The sequence below is a fragment of the Doryrhamphus excisus genome, chromosome 1, assembly GCF_030265055.1.
Source record: "Doryrhamphus excisus isolate RoL2022-K1 chromosome 1, RoL_Dexc_1.0, whole genome shotgun sequence".
Classification (NCBI taxonomy): domain Eukaryota; kingdom Metazoa; phylum Chordata; class Actinopteri; order Syngnathiformes; family Syngnathidae; genus Doryrhamphus; species Doryrhamphus excisus.
In genome coordinates, this window is record NC_080466.1 from 22,305,956 (window position 1) to 22,324,878 (window position 18,923).

At 41.4% G+C, this 18,923-nt stretch overlaps 2 protein-coding genes across 3 annotated transcripts in view; one reads left to right on the plus strand and one right to left on the minus strand.

Annotated features, from left to right (window-relative positions):
- LOC131139542 (tensin-4-like) lies at positions 1 to 15,800 on the plus strand. The gene is made up of 13 exons (XM_058089243.1): positions 1 to 45; positions 1,944 to 2,217; positions 3,062 to 3,338; positions 4,763 to 5,046; positions 5,126 to 5,221; positions 5,728 to 5,835; positions 6,771 to 6,866; positions 9,202 to 9,279; positions 9,381 to 9,443; positions 10,830 to 11,001; positions 11,090 to 11,158; positions 11,497 to 11,526; positions 12,359 to 15,800. Exons 1-13 carry the CDS (start codon positions 7 to 9, stop codon positions 12,498 to 12,500), a joined length of 1,728 nt encoding a protein of 575 aa, XP_057945226.1. The 5' UTR covers positions 1 to 6; the 3' UTR covers positions 12,501 to 15,800.
- krt222 (keratin 222) overlaps positions 14,205 to 18,923 on the minus strand; it is a 21,213-nt gene continuing 16,494 nt past the window's right edge. The window contains exon 10 of one of the 2 annotated variants that reach the window (XM_058089264.1): positions 14,205 to 17,995. In XM_058089264.1, the coding sequence (XP_057945247.1) occupies positions 17,785 to 17,995 (211 nt within the window). In that variant the 3' untranslated portion in view covers positions 14,205 to 17,784. The remainder of the gene's footprint in view (positions 17,996 to 18,923) is intronic. The other variant, XM_058089255.1, reaches the window with a different exon arrangement.

Genomic DNA, 18,923 nt, shown 5'->3' on the forward strand with positions numbered 1-18,923 from the left:
CTTTGCATGTGTCCCGCCTGGAGTCATCACACACAGGAAACTAAGGTAAGACCATGTTCAGATGTTTCATCAGTGGTTCTTCATTGGCATTGTACAAACAAATGTTCATATCAAACGTTGATGTTTCATCTTTCTTCAATCTATTACTGGCTTTGCCATCTTTAAAAAAGGGCTTTTCTATATCAGTCCTCACAAAATGTGATACAAATATTTGTCATTTATTGCGGTATTCACCAAATGTATTGTTGGAGAACATGTCGTGTAGTCATGGCAACCAGCCATATATCACCAATGATTCATTCAGAACCACTCCTTATCTTGAAAGGCCAAGCGAGACGTTGGATAAACTCAGGCGATGACTCCAAATATTACACACGTTTCCTCTTTGTATTCGCGTAGTCGATTATTTACTCAGACTTGCATGCATGGATGACGTAGAACAGTCAAACCTCTGAGTTGGAAACACAAGGTGGAAAAAAATGGATCTAGAAATAATCCCCTTCAAAGTGAAACCTCAATATTTATAAGCAATATACAAGCAATGTTTCAAACAACATTCTTGCTGTAAATGCCATCAAATATCTTTTTTTGAATAAGGACCACAAAGCAGGAAAAGCCAAGTGGACAACCTTAAAGAAGTTAACCACCGTGTAAAATGTGAATTATTTATTCAACTATTGTTTATAATAATACCAAGGAGACAATTCAACTTTCAGAGATGCACAAATTCTTCACAAATTTATTCTTTAAAAATATTTTTTTCCTTTGTTTCCTGCAAACATTTTCCCCCGTTTTAGTAATCCCTCATTTATCGCAGTTAATTGGTTCCACAGCTGACTCTGCGGCACGGCTTTTAACAGGAACCAAAAAGGGGGAGCACATCACCCCAATTCTGGGCTCCCTGCATTGGTTGCCAGTTCGCTTTAGATTGATTTTAAGATTTGATTGTTTGTTTTTAAGGCGTTGAATGGGCTGGCCCCCAAATACATCTCGGACCTCATCCAAATTTACTCTCCAGCGTGGTCACTGAGGTCCGAGGGCCAGCTCCAACTTGTGGTGCCCAAGACGAGACTTAAGACCAGGGGAGACCGAGCCTTTTCTGTGGTTGGCCCCAAGCTATGGAACTCTCTCCCCTCCCAAGTAAAAAAGGCCCCCAACATCGAAAGCTTTAAGTCTCGTCTTAAAACACACTTTTATTCTCTGGCTTTTAACTCGGAGTGAGTCGTATGGTCCTGTGTCTTTTAGTTCTTTATTTTATTTTAATTGGTTTTATTTTTTATACTTTTATTGCTTTGCTTCTCGTTTTTAATATTTTAATATCTATTTTATTATTTTATTTCTTATTTGATCTTTTAGTTTTGGATGAAATTCAATTTGTACTTTTATATATTGTATTTTATTTTCACTTTTTATTTTACTAGTCTGTGCAGCACTTTGGAAACTCTGTTTATAAAATGTGCTATATAAATAAAGTGGATTGGACGTTTTAGGTTATTGCCAACTGCCAATGTGTAGGAACGTGACTGTGAATGGTTGTTATAGGCGCATGGTGGTTGAGTGGTTAGCGCACAGGCCACACAGCTAGGAGACCCGAAATTGGACCCTTGGAGTTTGCATGTTCTCCGGGTTCTCCGGTTTCCTCCCCCATTCCAAAAACATGCTAGGTTAATTGGCCACTCCAAATTGTCCATAGGTATGAATGTGAGTGTGAATGGTTGTTTGTCTATATGTGCCCTGTGATTGGCTGGCCACCAGTCCAGGGTGGACCCCGCCTCTCGCCCCAAGACAGCTGGGATAGGCTCCAGCACCCCTGCGACCCTCGTGAGGATAAGCGGTAGAATATGAATGAATAAATGGTGATTACTAAATAATATATTTTTTTGTCCGATCGAGCGTAACTGATCTTTTCTCCATTGTGTCCATGTCTTTTGTCGTTCCACAAGATTGTGAGCGCTCCCTCAAACATGAAGCCTATTGCTGAGGGCATGTCACATGTCATACCCAATCACGTTCTGAGAGTGGGTCAGACTATATGTCTGACCCCGGAACAGGAGACCCTCACTCAGTGTTCCAGTCCAAGCAAGCCCAGCAGTCACCGCAGCGGCCTGGACCTTGACATTTCCCTGGATAATCTCAACCAGCTCATGATAGAACTGGATCCAACATTCGAACCCATCCAGGTCAACAAAAACCATCCATGCATCAGCCCTGCTACAGGTACAGTGTGACGGCATGCAAAAAGATCATGAATGAAGCAACGGAGATATGAGTTCATACATATTACATATTACATATTACATCTTTAAAGCCAACAAAGGGACGGATCCATCCTATTTTTCAATAGCAGAGAGCTTTGGAAATGCAGCCACACTTTATTCTAAGAGTAATTGCACCACTTTAGCGACTCTGGGACTTCTGCCCAGACTATGAACCACACCTGAAACATCTCAGACAAAGAAAAGGCAGATAATGACGGTGCAATGTTGCTTTAACTTTGCCTTAATCCTATTATGGATCATATTATGGATCGTATGGACGTGCAAGTCTGTGGATCTCCTTTTGTGAACCAAAAAAACTAGAAAGAACGGATGGTGTTAAAGCAGTGAACTTTTGTGTGCTAAACACAGGATTTCCTGTGCATGTACAAGAAACAGCAGCCATCACATGCAGGAACATCACCCATGTTATGTAACTGCAGAGGTTTTGGTGTGGCTCCTTCTTTGACCACAATGTTTTATTTCACCGAGTGCATCAACTGAACCCGTAGTTTCCATCGACACAGAGAGGCAGACGTAACCTGAAGTGAACAAAACAAGTTGGAACCCCTCGCTAGGAGGTTGTGACACAACATTTAATACAGCCATCCAGTTTGGAAGGATTACCCTGAGCTGTGCAGGCAGGTACCTGCATGAGAAACTTTAGCAGACGTTTGTGTGTTTACATGGGCCAAGCCCTTTTGGAGAAAACTCAAGCATGAAGCACGAGCATGGCAGCACACCGAGGGGTCCGTCACGTTTTATCTTCACTGCACTAACCATGAATGTTTTCCCGTCCTTCCCAGATGGATGCTGCCCCTCGCCCACGGTGTCCCCCAGTATCCCCATTCCCAGACCAGCTAGTCTCAGCTTCAGTCCCCCGGGTACAGTCGTCTTTTCTGGATCCCCTTCCTCTTCCAGGCCCCGGCTGCCATGTGGGAGTGCACCCCGACAGAATGCCCCAATGAGGCCCGATGTATCAGGCTCTCAAGGATCCTTCCGCTTATCCTACCCCAATCGAAACAGTGCTGCCTCACTGCTCTCCACATCAACATGCTCGGACACCAGCTACATCCTTGGCAGGTACACAATTATATATACACAACAAATGCTAGGTACAACATACACAACAAATGCTAGCACATTTGCTACACTTCCAATCTATTGCTTATAAACGTAACAATGCTCAACTGAGACCGTGAATGGGCCCTCCACCCCCACACAGCTTTTATTGACACTTTCTGTTGCCACTGGAGAGGCAAATTGATGGGGCTAATTCAGGAAGTGACCAATACATACCTTCACCAGACATGCTGACGTTTTCGAGCTGAGCTATATGTTTACATTTTGCTCAGTTTGGAATGGTCAGAATGGCCATTAGACTTTGACGCCGTGCCCCACACACATCCTGTGATGTGGGCTAAAATGTTAGCCGTTTGTCAACGTCCATCTGTCTCGTATCTCTGACTTTCATTTCAGCTTACACTGTTGTTGTAGGCTGTAGGCTCTATCTATTCAGCCACCCATTACCTTCCGCTTGTCCGCGTCCGAGGTGCGGGGGCAAGAGTTTCAGTAAGAAAGTCCAGACTTGGAAGCGCTCGGCCACCAGGGTACCATACGGGTACCATACAGGACAAAACACCTCATGACTTGGATTCATCTAGACATTGTGTCCACAAGGGTGGAGACCAATGTTGACCATGAACATGATTGACTTACTATCAACAATGAGAATCAAGGTCTTGGTCCCACTGTTCAGGGGCCAAATGGCCTTGAGAGCTGGTCCACTTTTCCACGGCCAGGATAAAAATGATTTTGTAATGCCCGCATCTGCGGCGGACTTGAGCTCGGACTGTCCTCTCCAGCGCTCTAGAATAGACTTTCAAAAAGAGGCTCAGGAGTTCCCACAAGTCTTCCTGTTCGGAGTCTTAAAGAGTTCAGGGAAAATGTTGTCCATTTCCAGGACTCCCAGGAGTCAGTGGGATTGAGAAGATCCTCCTGGAAGTATTCCTTCCAGCCCATGATTATATTCCCAGTGGCGGTTACCGGGCTTCTGTCCACACTGTACACAGGGCACTGCCTCCCCCTTCTCATGATTTGCCAAAACAAACTCCTCCCCCACTCGATCAGATGCTTCTCAAATTCTCAAAATCTCGTACAAGTTGCAGTCATATTCCATGTTGCGAGAACTGGACTCTCTTCTGGCTGGGCACCATGCTTACCAGGCACTCTCCCTCACCTTGGTGTGGGGCGCTAGGCCGGTCTCTTCTTTAGATGTTCATAATAGTCTTTGGAATCAGTCTTTGTCGGGCCAGTCACGATGGACCTTTTTACCTCGGGAAACCATAACGACCATGTAGCCCGCCATGTCGAGATAAGTTGTGATTCACAGAGGGATTGGAAATGTAAAACTTGCTGCTTTTGAAATTCTTCTTCTTGCGTACAACGTTGTACTAGAAGGATACCGTCTGGTTCAAACATAACGTATCCTTATTTCCTTTGCATAGCACATTGTCTTTGGCCAGTGAAGACACCGGCTGTCTAGAGTCTACCCACTCTTCTCCATCCGGAGCCTACGGTGACGGATGCAAGATGAGGCCCTATGACACCCAGCACAGCTCATATCACCAACCCACCAACTGCTCACTCAGCAGTCCTGACCAATCCCTGTCTGGATCTTTCACTGACATTCCCATGTTGCTGATCAATGGCGTACCGCACCAGGACTTGCAGGTCAACACGTCTCCTGTATCAGGAAGTGGCTCAGAGGAGAAGCCACTCACTCCCCACGGTGAGGGCTTGTTGGTGTGTCTATGAAGTACTTTGTTTGAACACTTGGCTCTGTGTAATAAATACCATTCCCCCTTTAGGCTCGCAAGCCTCTTTGAATGGCAATCAGACGTCAATGAAATTTGTTATGGACTCATCCAAATTTTGGTTCTGTCCACATATCAGCAGAGCAGAAGGTGAGAATCTCTACTTAATAAGGCGTAGTCAAGCTAAAACCGATACAGTGGAACCTTGGTTAGCATGCAACCTAGTTTTTCAGATAACGTTGATAAATTACAGCAAAGTATTGCCTCGGTTTGAGTGCATTTTCAGGTTACAATATGTACAATATGGTACAATATGGCTTGCGTCTTGTCGTGTTCTTAATGTATTTTTATCAGAAAATATCTTTGTTAGTAGCTTGCAAATACATAGAAACAGGAACCAGCCGTCTATGATATCATCAGCAGTTGACTCTGGCGTTCTTTACTGACTAACACCGGGATGTTAACATGGTTGGCTTTCTGGAACCCATTCTTTTGAATTTACACGATTCCTTACTGGAAAAAATGATTTGGATTGATTTGGTTTTCGGTGAGACTTAGACCTTCTGGAACAGATGAATGATGCTGATAAAATGATTATACAGTAACAACTCCAGATTCCTAACTGTGATGATATTGTGATGTTTGGTCCACCTCAGCTGAGGCCCTGGTAATGGACGAAGAACCAGGAACATTTGTGGTGAGAGACAGCACCACCTACAGGGGAAGTTTTGGTCTGGCCATGAAGGTGGATCTAACGGCAACAGGTAAGTTTCACTTGCGCTCTGTGGCTATTTTAGACGATGGAAACATTTGATGAGATGCAGACACAATGCCTTGCCAAAAGGAATCATGTTGTCAAGCGTCTTCGCCAGGCATGCCCAATGGCCTCGGGACTCACTTACCTAACCCAACGGATGAGATTGGGCACGTCCATGCACACCGAGCCTGTGGCGAGGCAGGAGCTTTATTTTTATAGTATCAAAAAAAGAAAGACATTTAATAACAATTGTAAGTAGCAAATGTGGAGTCATCAAACGTCTTCAAACGTGTCCCAACCCGAGGTGGCAGAAAGTCACTGTTTTGCAAATCTCAACACAAGGCTGTTGACTGTCGACCCCTGCAATGTTCCTTTCTCAGGCCTCAGGTTAAGTTCTTGCATTTATTGTTAGTTATTGCAAGTTAAGTTAAGTCATTGCATTTTAGAAAAATATATCTGCGTTCTAAAGATATAAAAAAGAGATAAAAAGAGACAGCTCATTACTGCACATAATGGGATACAACTACACTGCATACAAAGGCCGCTATTAAAACACCCCCAAAAGGTTTTATGTATATATGTATGTATATATATGTATATGTATGTATGTATACAGGTATGTTACAGTATGTACAGTAGCCTTAGCTTTTAGTAGTGTCTGAGGCAAAAATATCAATGTAGTTTGGTTAGTATGCCTGTCACATGATATGCAAATGGAGTGTTGTCGGCCATTTTTGGAGTCTTTACAGGTGGAATTAGTGTTTTCCCATTACGTGCAGTAATGATCTGTGAAAAACATACATGTTCATGTCTCACATAAGGATTGTGGATGATATAAATGTGGTTTCAGCAGAAAAACTCATTTATTGCCTGATGAGGATAAGCGGTAGAAAATGAATGAATGAATGAATGAATTTATTGTTGGTGTTATTTTATTCTCAGGAGGAGCGAGAAGCTCCCAGGTTGTCAAGCACTTTCTTATTGAATCATCAGCAAAAGGTGTTCGCCTCAAAGGATCCTCTGAGGAGCCATACTTCGGTAATGTCAACAACACTTCCTTTGGAATTATTTCAAGTTTGCTTTGCAATGGCAAATTCTTTCTGGCACACCCAAGCGTAATGGACCGTGACTGCCTCTTAGACATGACTCAAAGGTAGGAGTCTAATCAGCCGTGACCACACACCCACTGCAATTAGCGATCATGTGGGTGCAAATGTCTCAGCCTGAATGCTTGGTGGAGTGGAACTCCTTTGGTCGGATTCCATGCAAAATATATCTGCAAAAAAAACAATACCATGAATTGTTCATGTCCTTTCTCTTGTTTGCCTTGGCCACTGTTGCTGGGCAGAGTTCTTCTTGATACGATCATCAACCAGAGGGGTACGGTGTCCACGCTGCAGCCTGGGGGCATTTTGTAAAAGTACAATTTGAAAAAATGGATCAAAATATGAGAAAAGGCATAATGTGAGGAGAAATGTTGACAATTAGTTTTTATGTTTTTTTCCCCCCACACTGACAGCCACTAGACACTCTAGGTTTGCGTATCAGAATCTACTACTCCTACCATTCCTGTACCACTGCAAACATCAACTTTTAAAGACAACTGAGAAAGACGGAGCACAAATGCCTCCAACAAGAAAATCATATTCTGCGGATTATGTTTAGGCTATAGCTACCCCGAGAACTTAACATGCCACCTATTGGTGTTCAGCTAACACCTCCATTTATTGTCACTACTAAAGAGCATTCCTTGATGATATTATCCATCCATAAGTGGGGATATGAAATGGTCACACGAGCACCTGCAATGAAATACAATACGAAATAATTAAGAATAATTAGGCCAACATTAGCGTATAAAATGTCACAGGAGTCCTTGCGTGAGTATACATGTACTGAACACTGCCATCTAGTGGTCATGATAAGATTTTTTAAAGTACGTTTTTGCTTCAATTGATTTTTTGTTTTGAATGGGTAAGTGTTCAAACGTCAAAGTTGTGCTCCGTTGAGGGTGGACAAATGAAAAGGCTAGTAGGGTATTCTCCATTATTCTGTCAGCGGTCCTCCCTCGCTCTATTGGCGGTGACAGTGGCTACGTTTACATGTAGTCAAATAACCAGAATATTAGCAATAACCCAGTTGAGCATGGCCATGTAAACTCCAATAACCCTTTTGAAAAACCAGAATATGACCCCTGGATCACACCTTTTCTAACCAGATTATTGGTTCATGTGAACGAATTTGAAAACATGGCGGCAAGCAAAAGTGCACATTTTTGGAGCGAGGATGAAAGTAACCATCTCATTCATGTGGTGAAAGACAGAAAAATGTTCATGTCCTTACAGAAGGTATAGACGCCTTGCAGGTGTTGTTTTTGTAAACAGGAAGAAGCGTCATGATGTTCTCTGTGCGTCGCTGTTTTGATCGGGATATCCCGATTGTTTACGACTACCATGTAAACATGGATAACCCTGTTTGCTCAGGCATGGAAACGGGTTATTCCCAAAGTTTCAGAAACCGCAATACTGACCTTAATTGTGTGACCTTAATATTGCCTGCATTGGGAACTACTAGCCCATCTTGTATAAAATACACTGGCTGGGATGGCTTCACTGCTGAGTGGAAGCAGGATGATTGGACGTTCATGGGACCACGTACTGAGCACAAAGCCAAAAAGCAGACTTGGCAAAGTAATTGATAACCGTCGTCGCTGGACCAATTTAGGTAAGTCTGATTGCGGATGTTAGGTTTAGTCGAGTTGTGTCTTGAGCACTAATACCCCCTAAGTGTCTATTCTTGGACTCGGATTTTAGAAAGTAAATTCCCCCCCAAAATGTGACTTACTTGTTTTACTTTTATTGGTAATTCGCTATTGTCTTTTTATGATCATTTTATTTTTGTTTTGTTTTGCTTTCTTGCTTTCTTCTATCTCTGCAAAAAAATAATCTTCAAAAGTAGGACTTAAAACAGCCAGTGAAGCAAAAATACTCCAAAATACAAAAAGCGGAAACACAAAAGACTCACCAGGAAAAGGGCAGAGTGTCTCTGAAACTAAACACACCCAGGTTCACACTCGAAGAGCTGCTTACCCCCCCACACACCTGAGATGAACCTTCTAGGTGTGTCACCACTCTCCAAAGGGGATAAAAACACCCACACAGCCACAGCCACTACACCCACTACAGGACGTAACAATGAGCTATGTAACTATTGCTGGACAATCTGTATTCTTTTCTCCATGAATTAGAAAATGGTGGAACAGACAGAATATAAACACATGACTTATTGTAAGTGTCGACATGAAAAAGATATTTTCAGACTTAATCATTATGATATGATTCTAAACTCCCATATATTCTTCTTGTATTTACAGGAAGCCTTTCCGCCCTTGTGTACCAGCACACTATTTCACCTTTCGCTTTACCCTGCAAATTACTCCTCCACTCCCAAGGTAATTACTGACAGTGGAAGTACATGTGTGAGAGAGAGAGAGAGAGAGAGAGAGAGAGAGAGAGAGAGATGAGATGAATTAATGACTGGGTCCTCACACAGAGTTGGGTGGAGTAGAAGAAAAAAGCAAAGACATCCTGGCCTCGGACAACAAGCAGGGATCAGGTAAGCTGGGAAAGTCATGCATTAGAACAGGGGTGCTCATTAAGTCGATCGCGATCTACCGGTCGATCGCGGAGGTGGTACTGGTCGATTGCTGGTCGATCGCGGCGTGACATTAAAAAAATATCATCCCAGCATCAATGCCGTCACTTGATTGATATACAGGGCAGCCATTCAGATGACAACTGAATGTTGCCCTTCGGGCGACCAATCAAATCAAACGACGTCTCTAAGTGCAGCAGAACTTACGATGTCAGCCTATCATCCATCCCCGTTACTTGATTGACATACAGGACAACCAGTCAGATGACAACTGAATTTTGACCTTTAGGTCACCGCTCATGCGTAAACAACGATGCAAAGTGCTAAGCTAGTCGGCGAATTGCGAGATTTTAAAGCCCTCGCTAAAGTTTATGGTCACTAAAATGAGTGAAGGAGCTGGACCAAGTAAAAAGGCAAAAAACATATCACTTCCATACGGATATGGAATATTATACGGATATTATGATACGGATATTATCCATGACTGATAAACATTTGGAAGTGTGCTTGAGGCTGGCTATCAGCAGCTACAGTCCGGACTATGCATCCCTGGCTGGTTCAATTCAGTGCAAGTCATCAAAGTAAACTCAGGTAATTACAAAAAATGTTAATAGTTAATTATGTGTGTTTTGCAATATTGGCTCATTTGGTTATGTAAGGTACATCAACATACATTGTACGTACAAATAATCCTCAATACATTTGAAAATAAATAGATGTTTTGCATTTTTGTAGTGGGTAGATCATTTTGACTCGGTCATTTTAAAAGTAGCTCGCATGCTGAAAAAGTGTGAGCACCCCTGCATTAGAAGGATGGGCGGTACGGTTGAATAAGGAAACAGATGGACACCACCTGAACAGAACGTTAACATAGGAAACCGCATGCAGTGTGTGAAGGCAGGGGAGCTCTCCTCTTGTCGATGGGTCGATGAAGGGCAGACTCGCATGCCTAGACAACCTTATTTGTATGTACAGGTTGCTGATGGTGATGCACCCTTAGAAAGGGCTCTCTCCTCCCGCCTCCAGACCTTCCTACTAGCCTGACCTTCATGTTCTGAGCTGATTTCGGATCAACATTTGCAATAAAAGTTGTAATGATTAGATTAGCTTAAGCTAATCAAATGTACAGCGACTAACCGCTATTGAATGATGAAGGGACGGAATCGGAGTAGTGACACACAATTAAAGTGTATGCTGTGGATTTGACCTGAATTATCAAGTATTTAGAAATGATTACCCACTTCCCCGTGACCCGAGGTGGTGTAGCAAATGATGGATGGCGTTTTATGTGGAAACAAAATGGCCTGTTTTCACAGCAACAATGTAATGCAATGTAATGTAATGCAGCTTCCAACTTCATCTACCTGAATGCCGTCCCCACTGAGCGGCTGACAGGACCTTGTGCCGTCGACCGGGCGGTTTCCTGCACACTCCAACTGCTTTCCGGTTCCTTCGAACCCACCATCGTCAACCTGAAAGTGTCCCTGAAGGGTATCACACTGACAGACGTCAACAGGAAGTAAGAGCGGACACACCCTGTCATGTTTTGTGGGCAAACCAGGACGCAGATGAAAGACCCTGAAATCCACGTATGTATTTTCTTTCAGGCATTTTTTCCGCCGTCATTACCCTGCTCACCTGCTTAGCTATAGTGGAGATGATCCAGAAGATCGAAGGTGAGGAATGGGAAAAAATGGTCAAATGGGAATTCAGACATGCAGTGATGATTAGATTGTTGTTATTGATAGCATAAAATGCTGACTACAGTGGGAAGCGCTTAAATGTCGCCAACCCCTCCATGTGGACCAACTCATTAAGCACCGCATGGTCCGCCAAGTCTTCTTATTACCACAAAGTCAATGAAGTAGCAGATCAAAAATGCATTGATTCATATATGAAATTAAAAGAAACAGTAAAAGTCATTGCATTGCTCATCTATGTACCTGCACAGCTAATATGCAGTACAAAATACAGTAACATCCCTTTTGTCATTTTGCCTTTGTGACTGTTCCAGGTGGAGGAAAGGTTCAAGCTTTGGCGCAAAGTAAGGCAGCTGTTGAATGTTTTAAATGTATACACTCTACTACACTACTTTCACCGTTGATGGTGTACTAGTGTGTAGAATGATTTCATCCCCTGCTGATTTTGCCCATAACTTGCATTAACAAATAAAAAAACATGAAATACATGTTATAGGGCGGCACGGCGGTCGAGTGGTTAGCGCGCAGACCTCACAGCTAGGAGACCAGGGTTCAATTCCCACCCTCGGCACATCTCTGTGTGGAGTTTGCATGTTCTCCCCGTGCATGCGTGGGTTTTCTCCGGGTACTCCGGTTTCCTCCCACATTCCAAAAACATGCTAGGTTAATTGGCCACTCCAAATTGGTTGTTTGTCTATATGTGCCCTGTGATTGGCTGGCCACCAGTCCAGGGTGTACCCCGCCTCTTGCCCGAAGACAGCTGGGATAGGCTCCAGCACCCCCCGCGACCCTCGTGAGGAAAAAGCGGTAGAAAATGAATGAATGAATGAATGAACATGTTATAACGGCACAGTAATCCCTTGTTAAGCAGGCTAATCCGGAGTGTGAAGGTACTCGACTATAGGGGTGTTATAGTGGGCTCAGTATTACAAACCATATTTAGAAGGTTGTTTTCTTTGCTAACTAACTAACTCCAAGAACATTCTATTTATAAAGAAGGAATCCTACTGTACGTATTTCATTCAATCAGTTACAAAGGAGTTTTAATGATTGTTATTGTGTGTTCCAATCAAAAGTGAGGTGATTACCAGCAGGGGATGGCTGTAGCGCTTCGATGCTGTTTACACTGTATCTCTTATCTTCCAAACATTTACGGTGACTGCTTTTGCCTGGCAGGATGTTTGGCTTTGTGGCGAAAGGCGTGGAAACCGGCATGGAGAACATGTGCCACGTCTTTGCGGAATATGACCCCCTGCAGCCGTGCAGCACAGCTGTCAAGGTTATTCAGGCTGTCATAGCAACGTCAGCGGCGCACTGAGCCGCACTCAAACGCCACGCCACGCCACGCCACACTTCGGCAGGACTCTTGTTTTCTCACAGCAACATGAGTCATCATTTTACAGTGTTGACACTGGCTTGTGTGGAACAGAATAGCTCGGGTGTGGTTGCCGTGGCAACCCTGCTTTGAGACGACTGACCCATCACAGCAAAGCTCGTGTTGTTAGTGCTGGGGACGTCAACATCGAACACGCTCACGTCATCAGATGTCCTGTTTAAATCCATTGGCTTCACACGTTGGTGTGTACTGACACGTTACGACTGTAGGCGGCGCTCTGGGGCGATGGAAATCATCATGTGCATTTAGTTAGTCAGTGCCTGACGCAGCAGCTACAATCTCAACATAATTCGAGTCCTAATGAAACAAGGCTGCTGCATTTCTCAGTCCACACGGGTGTCATATCCTTAGAGTTGCACATCACTTACAGACAGACAGAGCCTATTTGAATGTATTCATATCAATTATATATATATCCATTTTTGTGTGACTGACCTAAATCAGTGAATTATTGATGATATACATATCACCAAGAAAACAAGCACATTTTGCTGTCTTAAAGTGGTAAGCATTTATTTAGATAGCCGTGGAGTCGGTGTGGTGCTGCTAGTAACTTCTCATAGTCTTTACGCGTCCATGCACTGAACTGACTCACCACTAGAGGGCAGGCGATGCTGACGTTGTATTCATGGCATGCAGCGACGCCCCTGACTGCTTGTCTGGATGTTTGGAGGTTTGATTTGTGTGCTCCCCAGTTTGAGAAGATTTTGACCAATTTGCAGTATGACCTTTTATGGCCTTTCTGTGTTTTTGGTTTTGGATCATTTCTGTGGTTGGATGTTGCTGCACACTGTGTGTAAATATACACGCGACTCCATTTTCATTAAGACTTAAAATACAAGGGAGAATTAGGGCCACGTTGAAAAACAAATAGAGATTTCGGGGAAAAGTCTTAAATGTACAAGAATAAAGTCGTAAATTGATGAGGAAAATGCTGTTAATTACGAGAATAAAGTTGTACATTTACACAAACAAAAGTTGTACATTTACGAGAATAAAAACGGGTCGCAGTAGATTTGTGTGTAAAGATACACAGGACTCGTTGCCAATGAGAATTGTTTTTTGTTTATTAAGATTTAAAAATACGATGGAATATTAGGGCCACATTGAAAAAAAATCACAGACTTGGAGACTAAAGTCATAAATGTACAAGACTAAAGTCATAAATTTATGAGAAAAAACGTTGTACATTTACGAGAATAAAGTTGTAAATTTGCGAGGAAAAAAGTCGTACATTTACAAGAATAAAGTTGTACATTTAAGGAGAATAAAATCATAAATTTACAAGAAAAAATGTAGTACATTTACAAGAATAAAGTTGTAAATTTAAGAAGAATAAAATCATAAATTTACAAGAAAAAATGTAGTACATTTACGAGAATAAAGTTGTAAATTTAAGGAGAATAAAGTCATAAATTCACGAGAATTTTTTTTACATTTGCAAGAATAAAGTTGTAAATTCATGGAGAATAAAGTTGTAAATTTCTAAGAATAAAGTCATAAATTTACAACAAAAAAGTAATACACTCATGAGAATAAAGTAATACATATATAAAAATAAAGTCATAAATTCACGAGAAAAAGTTGGACATTTACAAGAATAAAGTTGTAAATTTAAGGAGAGTAAAATCATAAATTTACAAGATTTTTTTTTTACATTTACAAGAATAAAGTTGTAAAATTAAGGAAAATAAAGTTGTAAATTTATAAGAATAAGGTCATAAATTTACAACAAAAAAGTAATACATTTACGAGGAAAAAAAGTCCAACATTTACAAGAATAAAGTTGTAAATTTAAGGAGAATAAAGTCATAAATTTATGAGAAAAAAGTGGTATATTTACGAGAAAAAAAGTTGTATATTTTGGAGAATAAAGTCGTACATTTCTGATTTTTTTTTTTTAAACTAGCCAACATGGATTTGTGTGTAAAGATACACAGGACTGGTTCCAGATTTTTTTTTTCAAATTAAGATTAAAAGATGTGAGAATATTGTTATATTTTGGGATGTTCGACAGTTATGGGTACCGATAATTATCATCCCGATATCAGCATGAAAATGTGATATTTTTCATCAAAACCAATGTTAAAAAACAAATGTGTTCATTCCACCACGGGGGATATGTCATGTTTCACATATTGGTATCGGAAATTGAGAGTCGGACAATATCGACATATCCGTTTTCGGGGGAAAAAAAGCCAATATTGGACATGCCTAATTACGTATTATATTAAATCTGAGATTGAATACACGAATACAGAATAACTTACAAGAATAAGGTCACAATGTAGGAAAATAAAGTCGTAAACGTACAACTTTATTCTCTAAATCTCAGATTATTTTAATGCTTTCTTATTGACTTTGTTTGACAAAGCTAATTAGTGTAAGATAATCATGTGATTACTACTTCATCCATTTTCCTTTTACAATATGCCTCGGGCCAATAAAAATGAGCAGCAGGCCGCACTTTGGACACCCTGGCCCTCGGTGCACGGTCCAGATCCAGATATTTATTGTACTATAAAAATCTTGTTGCCATGTCTTTTGTCACGATGAAGAATAAACACGTTGAGCTTGTCAGCTTGTGGAAATACTTCATTCTCAGATGTACTCAGAGTTTTACAAAGTAGTACACTGAATGTACTGTAGTTTCTGACAGAGGCTTGTTGTAATGATGGCGTTTCGGGTTGAGATTTGGGTTGGACTGAAAACAACCAACGTGTCAGCACAAGCTCTTCAATTGAAATTTGTTGGTCAAAACTACAAACCATGTGGATATTACTGAAGAGTGAACGCAGAGCGGACTCAAACTGCATAGATAATATATCAACAAATATTCCACGTACAATGATGACTACACAGTATTTCTAGTTATTATATATTTATATTTGGTGTCAAGAGCAGGAGCAACCAAAAAGCAGAAATGATGTGTGCTGCTGTATCATCGACTATTTACAAATGTTGTCATCGTGTGGTTACAACAGGTACTGTATGTCAAAAAATACAATTTATCCAATCATTTTACACCACTTTTCCTGTTTACCACCTATCCTGGGGCGCTTGAGCCTACTCCAGAAGAGTTCAGGCCAAAGGCAGTCTGGACTGGTCGCCATCACGGGACGCAAAAAGAGACAATGTTCAAATGTGGGGGTTGAACCCGTAGTACCTGCACAGAAGTACGGCCAATCAAACATCGGGTTTTTAATTTTGGTAAAAGGCCAAATTCACGTCATTGTATTCTCAGTTTATGCTCATGGACTAGATAGGACAGCTGTAGTCGTTGTTTCTAGGGTGAGTCCTTCCATCGCATGTAGCATGTAGCATGTAGCATGTAGCATGTAGCATGTAGCATGTAGCATGTAGCATGTAGCAAAGTGCACGTCAGTGCTTTGTCGTGACATGATCCCAAGTGCTGTATGTTTTAGCTGCGCAAACATTCAGGAACTATCTATACATCTATGACAATAATTGCACAAGGAAGGGACGCTCCTTTGTCTTCTCTGGAGGCACCCTTGACTGCAGGACAATCGGCATAAGAATAGTCCTCCCTAATGTGTCGTTTGTGGTAAAATAAACTACGAAATGAAGCCATGTAACAACATCCAAGTTATTAAACATGGCAACATGCAGTACATCTTATACAGATAACTTTTACATTTGCAATACAGCAACCGCAGTGCCGCAAATTTGTAAAAGAAAATAATCGTTAATATCATTAAAATCAAATAAGATATTATTAGAATATATTATATTTTGTTTTCTGACAATGTGTTATTTTGCATTAAAAATATTCAATTATTATTTGTTTCCCATGCATTGGTGTTACTCCCATTTATTTGTGATTCAGCATTTACGACCCCACACCTTAACAGATTTTTGCTCTGAAAACCTTCTATGCCGCTTATCCTCACGCATGCTGGAGTCTATCCCAGCCGACCTCGGGCAAGAGACGGGGCACGCCCAGGGTTTGCTTTTCCACTGCAAACACAACTCCGTCACCCCAAGGTGTCCAGTGTTTGACAAAGATTCCGCACTTTTGGTCCTTGAAGGCACTGCAGCTGCGGTGAGATGCAAATGTGAAAGTTCAAAGTCACGTTTACACCGTGACTCCATCTGTTGGTGGATCGTCTAAAAATTAAAAATTAAAAATTAAAAATTAAAAATTAAAAATTAAAAATTAAAAATTAAAAATTAAAAATTAAAAATTAAAAATTAAAAATTAAAAATTAAAAATTAAAAATTAAAAATTAAAAATTAAAAATTAAAAAAATAATAGAAAAACAACTTCAATTATATTCGGAAAGCAGGAAGTGAACAAATGCAACTCCATCTGTTGGTGGATGGTCTTACATCAGGGGTGGGCAAATGCTTTGACTTGGAGGTCACACTGGGTTCAAAAGTTAGGTGGAGAGTTAGAGGGCATCAAACAGAACGACAAACTTGCTTACGCATTACATAAATCAACTACTAAGTGCTCAACATAGGCCCTCAATGCCTGCAAGGCATGCTGGGTAGTGCAGCTGCAACAGTATCATCTACTGCATCTACTGTTGCCTGCTTGTTAAGACCTTTGAGGCTCTTTTGTGATCAAGGGATATACAAATAAACTTGACTTGACTTGACTAACAGTTACTGATTGTAAAAGTACCAGATGGATGGGTAGGATTTAATAATCCTACCCATAATCTTCCTTCTCCTTTTGGACATGTGGAACTGGGAACTGATTATGGGATGCACTCAATTGTAATCTGATGCATGTTCAAATGAAATAAAACCATTAGCATTACCATTATAAAGCTTTTGGAAAAGGAATTTGGAAAAGTCCGGTGGGCCGGATGAAGATGCTTGGCGGGCCTGACGGGGCCCGCGGGTTGCAGTTTTCCCACCCCTGTCTTACATTATCATTCATCAGTGCTGAGTAGCTATATGTTTAATATTTGTAAAGTGTTTAAGTGTGTGATGCATGTTCATCACTTGGATTCTGCAGCTGAATCAACTTTTTTTTGGCCAATTGTTGTTGGCCCTGGAATGTAACACGTGTGACAAGCAGGGATCTACTAGGATCTACTGTACTGTCAATGTCAAAACATGATTGAAAATGGAAAACAGAACGTCTACACCGAGGGCCACCGGCATTCCAATTTATGTGACGATTCGTTGAAAGGAACCACATCCAACCTTCACACCAAACCCAGCGTTCCCGCGGTTAAGGTGTGATTGCAGCGCTGCGGGATCTTTTCATGATGAGACGAACTTCGACGTCGGGAAGGCTGTCTTGTTTGGTCTGGGCGCAGCCTTCATCTGCTGCAGCCATGTGCAGGTCGAAGCGCAGGGACACAGACTTCTTTCGGAGCTTTGGATTTCCTCTGAAGAAAGAGCTCTCCCACTGCTTAATCACCTTGTCAATCTTTTCCGTCCTACACACACACACACACACACACACAGATGTCAATCAAATATGACGGATGCTGCAATCAGGGAATTAGATGAGCTGCATTTGACCAATCGTCATCCATTCATTCATCTACAATGGGAGCGCATTCATGACCCAAGGATGCATGAACTGTCTGCAGGTTGAATAGTTTCACATATCATGGAAGAATGTCATTAACTTTGGCCCCTAATGATTTATTAGTGTAGCAAACAAAGAATAATAGGAGTGTAAAGGTGACAATGAGGTATTATTTAGTGTCTACAGGGCTCAAATAATCTTAAAAGCCGTATTTATAAGTCATGAACAGGTTTTCCATGCTCTAATTACAAAACCTTTCACTTGAGTCCTACTTCGCTGTCAGGTGTGGAAGCAATGAACAACGATAAATTCTACACTGGTCACTTGGGGTCATTAATGTTACATTGAAGAGCCCCCGCAGGAAGTACTGGACAGGAGTAAAACAATATGTAAATGCAAATGTGATGAATGATAATGTAAGACAGGGGTGGGAAAACTGCAACCCGCGGGCCCCATCAGGCCCGCCAAGCATCTTCATCTGGCCCACCGGACTTTTCCAAATTCCTTTTCCAAAAGCTTTATAATGGTAATGCTAATGGTTTTATTTCATTTGAACATGCATCAGATTACAATTGATTACAAAACTACTTCTACTATATTAGTTAATGTGCAGGTAATGGTGACTATAGGGGTGTTATTTCATGTCCAAAGGGCTCTAATAATGCCTAATAATGTAAAGCCGTCGTAAACCGGTTTTCAATGCTCTAACTACAAAAACATGCCATTTAGGAATAAGGAATTGTAACGTGTGGAAATTTAAGTATACAGAATTTTCACTCAAATGCAATTGCCCTCAAATTGTCCAACATGACTCAGACATCATAACGACTAAA